Source organism: Equus asinus, chromosome 26 (assembly GCF_041296235.1).
Source record: "Equus asinus isolate D_3611 breed Donkey chromosome 26, EquAss-T2T_v2, whole genome shotgun sequence".
Classification (NCBI taxonomy): Eukaryota; Metazoa; Chordata; class Mammalia; order Perissodactyla; family Equidae; genus Equus; species Equus asinus.
In genome coordinates this window covers 41717299-41730344 of record NC_091815.1, presented here as the reverse complement: position 1 = coordinate 41730344, position 13046 = coordinate 41717299, and the positions used below count along the sequence as shown (strand labels likewise).

The window sequence follows — 13046 nt, the reverse complement described above, 5'->3', positions numbered from 1 at the left end:
TAAAGATTGACAAAAGGCCAGGGTCCCTCAGCTCCACTCCTCGCTTGGGACCCAAACTGGGTGAATGGTCGGGGGCAGGGGAGGTGGAGAAGAGTTTTCCAGGATATAAAGAAGTTGCCTCACCTTTACCTGAGTGTTTGCTGGGAATGGATATTGTCTGCCTGGGAAAGACTTCCCCTACCTAGTGCTGTGAAACAAAACCCTGTGGATGACCTCCTAATTGAGGCTACAGTTAGGAATGTACGGGTTGATGGAATTAAGGTTAAAGTTTGTGGGAGAATTGGTATGTGTGAACAGGCTTCATGTGAAATGTTTGCATCTGATTGTATTAAGAGGACGGAAATTGTATCTGACTGGGGGATGCATCCCCTTCCTAGTATTGTAAACAGAAGGCAGGCAAATCCGCCCTTCAGGAATGTTAGTTGGACGTGCTAGATGGGACCCAGTAAGATTGCCGGAGCCCACACAGTGTGGAATAGAAGTGGGAGTGTTGGTAGAGAGAAATTCTCTGTGACACAGATCTGTGGAGCATATAGTGGGACTTAAGGCAAAAATCCTGTGAGTACCTCTGTGGTATTTTTATTTGCAGTAAGTATGTTTGCTCTTTGTCCCATTTCTGGCACAGAACTCCTAAAACCCTTGGCATTTCTCTTGGTGAGAGCCTTAAAGGTGTCTTTTGTTGTGTTCATGAGGTGACTTTTGGAAAGCACTTAAGGATAGGGGCTGGTTGGCAGTGGAGCCAACTGTGATGAGAGGGTTTGAACTTTCAGTCCCACCACCCCCTCAATTCCAGGAGGGGAGAGGGCTTGAAGAGTGAGTTTAGTCACCAATGGTAAATGATATGACCAGTTGTGCTGTGCAATGAAGCTGCCTGAAAAACCCAAAAGGACACGTGTTGGCGAACATGCATATTCAGGGCAAGTGGCGCACTCGCAGGGCATGGAAGCTGGTTGCCCCTCACGCAGACTCTGCCTGATCCCTCTCTTCATCTGTATCCTTAACCACCTACTTTAATCAAGTGGTAAACATAAGTGTTTGCCTGAGTTCTGTGAGCCACTGTAGCGAATAATCAGATTTAAGGGGGAGGAGGTCATGGGAACCTCCAATTTGGAGCCAAGTTGGACAGAAGTTGTGGGTGACTGGGGGACCCACTCCTTGTGCTTGGCATCTGAAGAGGAGGCAGTCTCATGGGACTGAGCCCTTAACCTGTGGGATCTGACACTACTTCCAGGTAGATCGTGTCAGAATTGAGTTGAATCCTAGGACACCCAACCCTTGTCAGAGTTTTGGGATAGGGAACCCTCTCCCCAAGCACTGGAATTTGGTCCTAGAACTGTGTTCACCTGGTATGCACAAGCGTGTACTCACTTCCTTCTTGGCTTCCTTCAGTGGTGATGAGTAAGTGACTAGCAATAGGATTTATTGGAGTAGATGAGGAAGCCATTTGGTTTAAAACTAATTCGGCCTCACCTTGTATTTCCAAAAAGGCCTGACGTGATCTGTTGAACATGCATTGTGCATCTGCTTTAAGGTTTACAATGTGCCAAAGCCAAGAATGATGCTCTTAAAGATAGGGATGTGGCTTCCCCCCGTATTGGCAGTTCTTCAAGGGTAGGCATCTCTTCCCAGGAACTGAGGAGTCATTATCAACCGCTGACCACCAACCTGCTAAGTTCACCTTGTGACCACTGACCCACTGTGTCAGCAAAGCAATCTCATGACTATTGTAAAGCGATATTCCTGTCGTATGTGATGTATGCTTTTTGTTCCAAGTCAGTATATAACCCCTCCGTACATCCCACTTTGGAGTGCTTCCTTACTTCATGAAGGTACCCTCCCGGGCTATAGGGTCTTTAGGCTTGGCTCATAATAAACTCCCCAGTTTTGATTAATAGATTGACTGTGGATTATTTGCCTCCACAACTGTCACCTTCAGAGTAAAGCCTTCTAGAAAACCCGTTTAGTTTTGCATTAATCTTCCATTCCCCATCACTTGCAGTCCTCCATTGCTGCCTCCTGGCTTTCCACAGCACTTACTGCTGTGTAGCTGGTCCCCAGTGTGTTTAGCCTATGCATGTGGGCATTGTTCATCTCCTCCTATTGGACAGGGTTTTTTTCTTTTTACTGACCCTTATATTTTGAATACTAGGAGATTGGTATGTAGCATGCTTAATAAATAATTATTGAGTGAATAAATGATGAGTGAATGGTGAAGCAGACATATAATCCCTCTTCCCCTGAATTATGCTGCAGGTTACCCACAAGAAGAGCCCATGGCATGTATGCATGTTGAGCAGTCTGATTTCTCTGGAAAATTAGACAAAGAAAATGAAGAAACAGATTTTTCCCAAAAACTATAAGTGAAAGAAAGCTAGTTGGCACAATTGTTCATTGATTCATCTTCTAAACATTTGGGAAGTTAATTAGGAAGCCTCGTCCTTACTGCTAGGTTCACGTGAAGAGGCGGGACTTCATGATTCAATGCAGCTGTTCAGTGGAACCGTCTACACTGATGGAAATGTTCTCTATGTGGGATGTACAGCACGATGTTCCACCAGCCACCTGTGGCTACTGAGCGCTTGAATAGGGACTAGAATGAGGAACTGAATCTTTCCTTTTGTTTAATTTTAATGAATTTACACTTATATAGTTCCATGTGCCTGGGAGCTGCCATAGTGAATAGTGTGGGGCTAATGGAAAAGAAGAAAAGCATTAAAAGATAAGAACCATGTTCACACAGATATGTGTTCTGTGTGCTTTGGGGACAGAGGTGAGTAAATCTGCAGGCTGTCCAGACAGTGAAAAGGACTGACCGTGTTGAAGCTGCCCTGGGAAGGAATGCTGGAGCCAGGTTCTGGTTGCCCTACAGGACCAGGGAGCCAGAGGTGGAAGTGTGGAGGTCATCCCGAACTGAGAGAACACCTGGAGCATAGTCGGAGAGGCCTAAAGAGTCTTTCCAGCGACTGCAATAATTTTCTAAAAAGTGGTTCTCCCTGGCAGCGATTTTGCACACCTGCCCTAGGGGACATTGGACCGTGTCTAGAGACAGTTTTGGTGTTGTAATCTCGGGCATAGCGGGAGTTGGCTCCTGTCCTCTTGAGGGTAAGGGCAGGGATGGGGCAAACATTCTAAACTGTACAGGACACCCAAACACACGAAATTATTTTGTCCAAAATGTCACTAGGCCTGAGGCTTACATTTCCTGATCTAAAGAAAAAGCAAAGAATATCTATTCACAGGATATGTGAGGGTCTTCCCTGGTGGCCTAGTGGTTAAGTTCGGCACACTCCTCTTCAGCCCGGGTTCAGTTCCTGGTGCTGACTTACACTACTCGTCTGTCAGTGGCCATGCTATGCTGTGGCAGCTCACATACAAAAAGAGGAAGATTGACAGCGGATGTTAGCTCAGGGTGAATCTTCCTCCACAAAAAAAAGATTGTGTGATTTTTGTTCTTGAAACTATTAATATGGTGACACTCATTAATACGCTTTCAATGTTTAAAATATGAAAGAAAAGTCCGTATATTGCTGGAATAAAACACAGTGCTTTATACTCCATGATTTATCAGGTGAGATTTGTAAAAGTCTTTCATTTTGAACCCTTGTGGAAAATAGGCAAGGGTGGCATATTTTTCAGTTTCTATAATGAGGCTACCTGACAGCTTTGAATACCTGAGAAATTTAAAATCCCCTCTTTACAGTCAAATACCAGTGTGGCTCTTGACCTATGGCAACACTTGCAAATGAGGTCATCGCATATTGAGCCAACCAACCACTCTGAGAGGAAAGATGAGCTGCCAAACCTGAAAATGCTGGTTCAAATGTCTTGTTTTTATGCACATCTAGTAATTTGACTAACCAGTAAGCTATTCTTCATCATTTACAATTTTTCTAAAAGTTTGGTACTTTAGATAACACTGTGGATGCATACTGAGGAAAGGATATCTGAGTATATCTAAGAATATTTTCCTAGCGATTTTTTTCATTCTTTGCCCTTATGTAAAGTCCTAGTCAAGGAATACCTGTGACATGATACTATCACTGTTCTCACCCAGGAGTCTCATTATTTTAATCATCAAATGACTGTCAACAATCATTTAAATATACATCATAAGTATATTTTTCTTTTTTATTTATAAATTACTTAGCATGTTTGTCTGTCTTAAATATAAAGATGTCTATTTTTTTCAGAATCCAGAGCATCATTTTTTCATGAGCTGAACCTTAGTGTATCATCTTGACCATTTCCTTTTGGAGACAGGTGTTGTAGCCTCGGGTTTAGTTATGTTCCTATCACTGGTGCTATTACAGACACAACTCAGCACTTGAGTATATGCGACACAACGCCCGGAATGTTGAATGTGAACTCTTTGGTCCAATTATCTCCTGAAGGAAAGGTCTTCTGTTCCTATTTCATCATTATTGCATAGAAGCACCATGATTGTTCCTGGTAGTTGAATTGTTATGATGGTAAACACCTACATCTTAGGGCTGATGCCATGACAGATACGGACAGATAGTAAGTGTTGAAACCTTTTGCCTCTGACAACCAGGACAATATTACCATTTGTCCAGAGACAGAACAGGCCTCAGTCATCTCAGGTGACATTTTGTGACATGGCCATAGACTTCTCTTATAAAGAGGGTCAATGGCTAGATTCGGCTCACAGAGATTTATACATGCATGTGGTTGTGCAAGACTTTGAGCACCTGTTACTTCTAATCTTCTGCCACTCTCAGTTTCCAGGGAGCCTCCTAAGTGAATGTCTGAATTTCTGTTCCATGTTCCCAAGGAAATGAGCAGCTTCACTGTGCTATTTCTGGAGCTTATCGTCCCATTTCAGTAGCATCCTTCAATTTTTTCTCTAATCTTTCTGTGGCGGCCTCTCTTCCCTGAGTGCTATAGCTTTGTAGGACTAAGGCACATGGGGTCCTCTTACTGGAGGAAGGGAAAGAGCCCTGGAGGCTGGCGGTAAAAACTTTCAAAAGGTATGTTTCCAGTTGAGGTGAATTAGGCAAGAAAAATCTGTAGAAACGATCCTTGCAGGAAATGTGAAGACATTTTAGGATGTTGTAGGGCCACTGTATTCCAAGATCCCAGATGAAAAGGAAGTTGAGGGATCTTCAGCATCCGTTCCAAAAGGACCATTCATTTTCCCATCTCCACTTACTATCTGTCTGGATCTGTCATGGCGTCTACTCTAAGGTGTAGATGTTTACCATCATAACAATTCAAAGAGGTATTTTAAATGCCAAATTACCTTCTTAAGTCCACTTAAGGAAAATCTGTTACTGGTTTTTGACTAAGAAAAGCTGTCAATTAGATGGAAAATCACTTTTTGTCTACAGCTGAAATTCACAGACCAGATAGGAACATAAGTGTTGGAGGAAGTGGAGAGCACAGAAGCTGGTTTCCGGGAACAGCATTTTCCAATATCCAAGAAATGACCATGTGATTTCACAGACCCTCCATAAACACTGGAGGTCTAAATCTTTGTGAGCCCAAGGAGCATTTATTTATATTAAGAGTCTTTTGTTAGCATTCCTATTGTTTTTCATTAGTGCAGTACCATAAATTGTCCCTTTTAAGCAAATTAAAATGCTAGTAAATTCCTGTTAATTTTAGGTTGGACAACCAAGGCAGTGAGACAAAGTGTCAGCTTTCACAGGAATATAGGCTTTATAAAGGATGGCTTTGAATCCAGAATGCCTTTGTCAGTTTCTGATTCTACCATTTTTCACACACTAATTGCTTATTTTTAACATATTCCCAATTCTCACTCTCTATTTCTGCCTCTCTGTATAGGCTGTATTCTCTGTGCTTCTCTGCTGTGTTTAGAAATCATTGAGATATCTGAGTGGAGGGGGGCTGTAATTTGTGCCATTTTCTAACTTCCAACATAGCAGTTTCTTTTCAAGAAATACAGGGGAGGGGCCCAGCCCTGTGCATCAGTGGTTAGGGGCGCACGTTCCACTTGGGCGACCCGGGGTTTGCCAGTTCCGATCCCAGATGCGGACATGGCACTGCTTGGCAAAAAGTATAGAGTGTAGAAAGTAGAGGAAGATGGACACGGATGTTCACTCAGGGCTAATCTTCCTCAAAAAAAAAGGAAAGCAATACAGGGGAAAAGGCAGTGATTTGCTTCGTTGCTATATTTCAGGTTGGAGTACAAGATCGAAAATCAATGAATATCGACACGGGAGGATATTTATTTATAAAGGTGATTCATCCCAAAGGTTAGTATAGAATAAAAATTAGAAAGTAGTTTCTTAATTCTTCCAAGTTTCACAAGGACTGGGACTAGGTAGTGCAGTTGGTGGGCGTAGGGAAAGCAGGTGCAACCTTTCTGACAGTGCCCCTCGCCTTTGCAGAGGGCCCCAGTGGGGAAGGTTAATACAGTGAATACATGTGAATGCAATATGTTTGCCCTTCTCTTGACAACACAGCTCAACCTCATTTCCCAGCCCCCTGCACACAAGGGTGTCCAAATGACTAGTCCTTGTCAACAGAAGGTGATTGGAAGTCACCTGTGTGGAAGTGATGTGACTCTTCCACTTCGCTCTGGTTTCCTCTTGTTCAGCTGATGCCAGAGAAGCATTAAAGCCACTTGTTGACAATAGAAGGTGCCTTGGGCCCTGAATCACCGTGAGGTGCAGAGCTTCTTGCTGACGCATGCGGACATACCTAAGGAGGAAAAAACCTCATCCTGTGCTAGCCACTGAGATATTGTACATTTGTGAAAACAGCTATGTTTAACTTAGGTTGACTTATATCTCGAGGTACAGAGACCATACAACTCTTCCAGGGTCACAAGGCTGCTGGGGACAAACCCAGGTGATAAGCCTCAGCAGTTAGATCTCAGAGCCTGACTCCTACCTGAAGCAAACCACTCCTCCCCTGGTACAGTGAAGAGTGGATTGGGGCAGAAGCGCAGAGGGACCACAGGCCACGGGGCTCCATAGCCACCCAGATCTCTAGGGAGGTCACAACAACAAACTACCTCTGACTGGCAGAAGCAGGGGGGCCCTTAAATGTCTGCAGACTGCAGTGCCTCACGCCTACTTGGCTCTGGTCCAGCCATGCGGGGTCGATACATACAGAGAAACATGACACACTTAATAATTGCCTAAAGACATATTTTCTATGCAGATTGCAATCAGTCTGCCCTAAACAACAAATACTACAACTGAGACAATTCAGAACTGATTGCACATTTATCGTAATTTTAAATATTAAGATGTGTGATAAAGTTATTGGAGTTATGAAAAAACTTAGATTTGAGTAATACATTGTGAAGAGATTATGCATTAAAAATACATGATGTCTGATTATAAGTGAAATAATATACTGATGTGCATGGGGTAGATGAAACAAGGCCTACTGTGAAGAGATGAATAATGATGGAAGATTGCAAAAACACGCAGGCACTGTCCTATACCAAAACAGCGTTTATTTGGTTATTCTCTTTTTGAAGTGGATGTCAGATTCCGAAAGGAATCGAATATTTGTCAGAATGTGGAGTAAGGCGTATTAAGTAGGTAAAAGTGTGGCTCCATGAATTGGAGACAATATTTAACTACAGGCAGGAGACCAGCGTTCTGTGGGAAGCACTATCAGAGATCCATCTGTGTGCTCCTGCATCAAGGGGGCCAGCATCCTTCCTGTGCCTGCCTTGTTTGGAGTATTTCTTCTGTCCTGAGCAAGCATACTCAGACTGACAATACGATAATGTTTATCGGATGTAGTTTCCAGTGACTCTGTTGTGTGTCTGCATCACTCCATGCAGTAGTATGTACATTGATGGCTGTGACGGCATCTGGAAGATATTTGTAGACGCTGGGAACATGGTGAGCATTAGTCTGAAATAATGTCTCCAAACTGTTGGACGATCAGTTGCAGACAGTTCTCCAACATCTGAGGACGGCCCCTTGACCAAGCCGAGCCCCTCCGCAGCCTCTGGAAGAGAGCTGCCGTTTCCCAGTGCCCCTTGCGGCGTGGCTTCCCTCTTACTCCTGAATGCTCCCTACAAACTCCCGGTGGCTCCCGGCAGGTCAGTGGGAAATGAATTACCCAGAAGGCTGTGCGAGTGGGGTCATCGCCCGTCAGCCAATCAAGGCAGAGAAGCCGCGTTTCCGCGGGAGGCGGTGCCGTCAGGCGGGACTTGCAATAACCGCATGGTGGGCGTCGTTCAGTGTGCTGCGGTGTTCCCGCAGGTTGGAGGCTCCGGACCGCCTGTCAAGGCTGAGGGGACAGACGAAGAGGCGTCGCCCCGTGGCCCAGGCGGCTTTGAGACTCGGCGACGCAGCCCGGCGCCTCGTCTCCTGCCGCTCCCGGCCCCGCGCCGCCCCCGAGGCCGATGGCGGCGGACGCGCGGAGGGAGCCGGCTCAGGTGAGCGCTCGGCTCCAGCCCGCCCCGCCCGCAGCGCAGCCCGAGCTCCAGCCCTCGGGCGGGCGCTGCTCCCGGGCCTGCAGCCCAGGCCCCGGGGCCGGGCCGCGGAGGCGCTCGTGGGGCCTGTGGCTGCGGGCGGGGTCCCGGGCCGCGGGGCCGGGCAGAGGGGACCCGGGTCCGCGTTGTATTCTAGGGAACAGTGTGAGGGGGGTTCCAGCCTGGACCGGCAGGGGAGGGGCTGCTCCTTCAGTCCGAGGGCCCGGAGCCCGGAGGGCTGTGAACAGAGAGGGACGCGGTGCGTGTTGGGGTTTCAAAAGTTCTCCAGGAGCTGCTCGGAGAGAACAGACGGGAAGGGGTGAGGAGGCCGGGGAGGCTCAGGGAGCGGAGTCCTGGTCCGAGGGCGCAGAGCTGGTGCTCCTGAGGGGCTGATGTTGAGAAGGATCAAAGGTGTAGAGGAGGCCTTCAGAGCAGCACTTTGGGATTTCCCTAAATGCAGAGCTGGGAGTGCAACTGTGGGCACTGAAGACGTGAGAGGTACAGTCTACAGCATGACGTACACATTGACAGGAAGCGTGAGCCGATGGCCCTCGGGCCCTGGTATTGGAGACTGAAGGGTGAAGCGCGAGCCCATGTTTGGCTGTGTCTTGGAGTCCAAGTCTAGAGTCTCCAGGGGAATTGACTGACAGGGTGGATGAGACCCTACAGTACAGGACCAGAGCTTGGATGAGGTCTCTGTGCCCCCCTGCCTGATGTTTCTGACGGCTGAACACAGTGAATAAAGGGACCCTGAGGATAGGGTGGGCCTCAGTGGCACCTGGCCTGGAATTCCTCTGAGGTGGGGAGCCGTGGGGGAGGATGAGTGTGTGGTGAGATGGATTGTGGGATCTCAGAGAGAGTGTTGATGGTTTCATCTGTCTCCGTCATTACAGGACAGTGTGACATTTCACGATGTTGCTGTGTACTTCTCCCGGGGGGAATGGAGGCTCCTGGATGAGGCTCAGAGACGCCTGTACCTGGATGTGATGCTGGAGAACTTTGCGCTTTTATCCTCTCTGGGTAAGACTCTCACAGCCTCGCCAGAGAGCTGGACTAAGCTGTATTCCCTCCCCACAGCCCTTCTCAGTCGTTTTTCTCATGGACCGTGGACACCACTTGCTCCCCCAGCTTTCTGGGTGGTGCCGTGTTGCTAGGGCTGGGTGTGTGCACCGCCTTCTTCTCTCCCCTGCAGCCCCAGTACCTGCTGTACGGAGCCCTCTTAGGAAAGGCATCCAGGCTGGGGGTATTGCAGTGAGCTTCACGGATTCCACCGAGCTTGCCCTCTCTGGGTCATTGTTTCCAGATCCATATATCACTTCTGTATCCCAGGCTTTGTTCCTTCTTTTCCCTGACGTTTCCTTATGGCCACTTGTGCCAGGCATGTAGGCATTGTCATGGTCACTACTTACCTGAACCATGGGATGTTTTTCATTGCCTTCCTGCATGGTTTGTAGTGTTTAGATCAGTTTCCTTTCCCTTGTTTTCAGTCGTGTCTAGATAGAAAATTATATACATTCATCCCTTGGTGTTCATGGAGTGTTGGTTCCATCCGCCCCATGGATACCAAAATCCAAAAACTCTCAAGTCCCTTATTTGCTCTTTGCATATAACCCACCTACATTCTCCTGTATACTTTAAATCATCTCTAGATTAATCATAATACCTAATACAATGTAAATGCCATGTAAATAGTTGACTACACTTGTCTTCATTCACGTGTATTCACTATCGTTCTCGGTGCCTGGCAAATTTAAGGTTTGCTTTTTGAAACTTTTCTGGAATTTTCTTTTTTCAAATATTTTTGATCCATGGTTCATTGAATCCACGGATGTGGAACCCATGGATATGGACGTCAACTGTATAGTAAAATGTATAACGTGATGATTTGATATATATATATATATATATATATATGCATTGTGAAATAGTTGCCACAATGAAGTTAACTAAACATCCATCACCTCGTAAAGTTACCTTATTATTATTTTGTTGTTGTTATGAATGCTTTACATCTATTCTCGGTACATTTCAGGTGTACAGTAGAGTATGAACTACAGTCACCATGCTGTATGTTACATTCTCAAAACTTACTCATAACTGCACGTTTGTACCTTTTGACGAACGTCACCCTGTTTCCCCCATGCCCCAGCTCCTGGCATTCTACTGTTTCTGTGATTTTTATTTATTTATTTTTTACACGCCAACCGCAGTGAACCAGAGTTCCCTTACATCTGCACCCTCCCCCAGACTTGTTATCTCTGCTCTTTCTGATGGTAGCCATTTTATCAGGTGTGAGGTGATATCTCTCTGTGCTTTTGATTTGTATTCTCCTGATGGTTAGTGAAGAGGAGCATTTTTTCATATACCTGTTGGCCGTTTGTAGATCTTCTTTCATAGAACATCTGTTCATGTCCTTTGCCCATTTTTAACTGGATCGTTCTGTTGCTATTGAGTTGTGTGAGTACTTTATATATTTTAGATATTGATCCTTTATGAGATGCAACATTTGCAAATATTTTCTCCCTTTTCATTTTGATTGCTTCCTTTGCTATGCAGAAGCCTTTTAGTTTCATATAGCCCGACTTGTTTATTTTTGCCTTTGTTGCCTGTGCTTTTGGTGTCATATCCAAAAAATCGTTACCAAAATCAATGTCAAGGAGCTTTTTCTGTTTTGTTCAAAGAGTTGTATATATTCATGTCTTACATTTAAGCCTTTAACCTAATTGAAGTTAATTTTTGTGAGTGGTTTAAGATAGGGTTCTGGTTTCATTTTTTTGTGTGTGCTTATCCTGTTTTCCTATTTATTCAAGAGACTATCCTTTCCTCATTGTGTGTTCTTGGCACACTTGGCAAGTAGTTGATTGTGTAAGTGTGGGTTTATTTCTAAGTTCCATGTTCTGTTTCATAGGTCTGTGTGTCTTTTTTTTTCAGTACTGTCCTGTTTTGATTACCGTTGTTTTATAATATATTTTGAATCATGAAGTGTGATGCCTCTAACTTTTATCTTTTTGATCAAGATTTGAGGTCATTTGTGATTCAAATTTTAGCATTCTTTCTCTATTTCTGGTAAAAATACTGTTGGAATTTTGGTAGAGGTTGCATTGAATCTGTAGGTTGCTTTAGGTAATAGAGATATTTTATCAATCATAATTCTTCCAATCCAGGAACATGGAATGTGTTTGCATGTATTTGTGTCTTCAGTCTCTTTCATTGGAGTCTTATAGTTTTCAGTGTTCAGATCTTTTCCCTGCTTGGTTAAATTTATTTATCAGTCTTTTGTTGTTTTTCATGCTGTTATAAATGGGATTGATGTCTTAATTTCTTTCTTTTCTTTTTTTTTTTTTCCTGAGGAAGATTCTCCCTGAGCTAACATCTGTGCCAATCTTCCTGTGTTTTGTATGTGGGTCCCCCTCACGGCATGGCCCCTGATGAATGGTGTACATTTGCGCCCAGGAACCAAACCCGGCTGCCAAGGTGGAGCATGCCAAATTTAACTGTTAAGGCCATGGGGCTAACCCCTGATTTCTTAATGTTTATTGAGATATTTTATGATGAGTGTGTAGATGCAGCTGATTTTTGTGTCTTGATTTTTGTATTCTGCAAATTTACTGAGTTCATTTATTTGTTCTGACAGTTTTTTAGTGGAGGTTTTATTGTTTTCTTTATATAAGATCGTGTCATCTGCAAATTCAGTTTTACTTCTTTTTTTGTTTGTTTGGAGAACTTTCATTTGTTTTCCTTGCCTTATTGTGCTGGCTAGGACTTGTAGTACTGTTTCAAACAGCAGTGATGGGGGTAGGTATCCTTTACTTGTTCCTAATCTTAGAGGAAGAGCTTTTATCTGGTCCCTGTGGGCTTATCATATATGACCTTTGTGATATTGAGGTACATTCCTTCTGTGCCTAATCTTTTGAGAGGTTTTATCATGAAAGGAGTCTGAATTTTCTCGAATGCTTTTCTGCATCTATTGAGATGATCAAATTGTGTTTTGCTTCTTTCTGTTCATGTGGTCTACCACATTTATTGACTTCCTTATGATGAACTACTTGCATCCCAAGGATAAATGCCACTTGGTCACAGTGTATGATTCTTTTCATGTGCTGTTGAATTGGGTTGCCTAGGATTTTGTTGAGTTTTTTAACATCTGTTCATCAGGGATGTTGGCCTGTAATTTGCTTGTAGTGTCCTTGTCTGGCTTTGGTATCAGGTTGAGTTGGCCTCCTGAAATGAGTTTGGAAGTGTTCCTTCATCTAATTTTTGGAAGACTCTGGGAAAAACTGATGTTAATCCTTGTTAAAATGTTGATAGAATTCATCAGTGAATCTGTCTGTGGCCTTTTCTTGGGAGATTTTTGATTACCAATTCAGTTCTTTACGTGCTATTCATCTATTCAGATTTTCTGTTTCTTCATGAATCAGTTTTGGTAGGTAGTATGTTTCTAGGAATTTATCTGTGTGTTCTAGGTTATCTAATTTGTTGGCGTATAGCAGTTCATAGTAGTCATATGATCCTTTGTGTTTCTGTGCTATTGGTTATAATTCCTCCTCTTTTATTTGTGAGTTAATTCATTTGAATTTTCTATTATAAGTTAGTCTGGCTACAGGTTTGTCCATTTTGTTTA

At 44.2% G+C, this 13046-nt stretch overlaps 1 protein-coding gene across 8 annotated transcripts in view; it reads left to right on the top strand.

Moving 5' to 3' along the window:
- Nucleotides 1-13046, top strand: part of LOC106846658 (zinc finger protein 256-like) — a 52499-nt gene that overhangs the window by 24551 nt on the left and 14902 nt on the right. For 6 of the 8 annotated variants that reach the window (XM_070498685.1, XM_070498681.1, XM_070498680.1 and 3 more), the window contains 3 exons: nt 6161-6236; nt 8214-8389; nt 9319-9445. In XM_070498685.1, the coding sequence (XP_070354786.1) occupies nt 8357-8389; nt 9319-9445 (160 nt within the window). In that variant the 5' untranslated portion in view covers nt 6161-6236; nt 8214-8356. The remainder of the gene's footprint in view (nt 1-6160; nt 6237-8213; nt 8390-9318; nt 9446-13046) is intronic. The other 2 variants (XM_070498686.1, XM_070498687.1) reach the window with 2 other exon arrangements.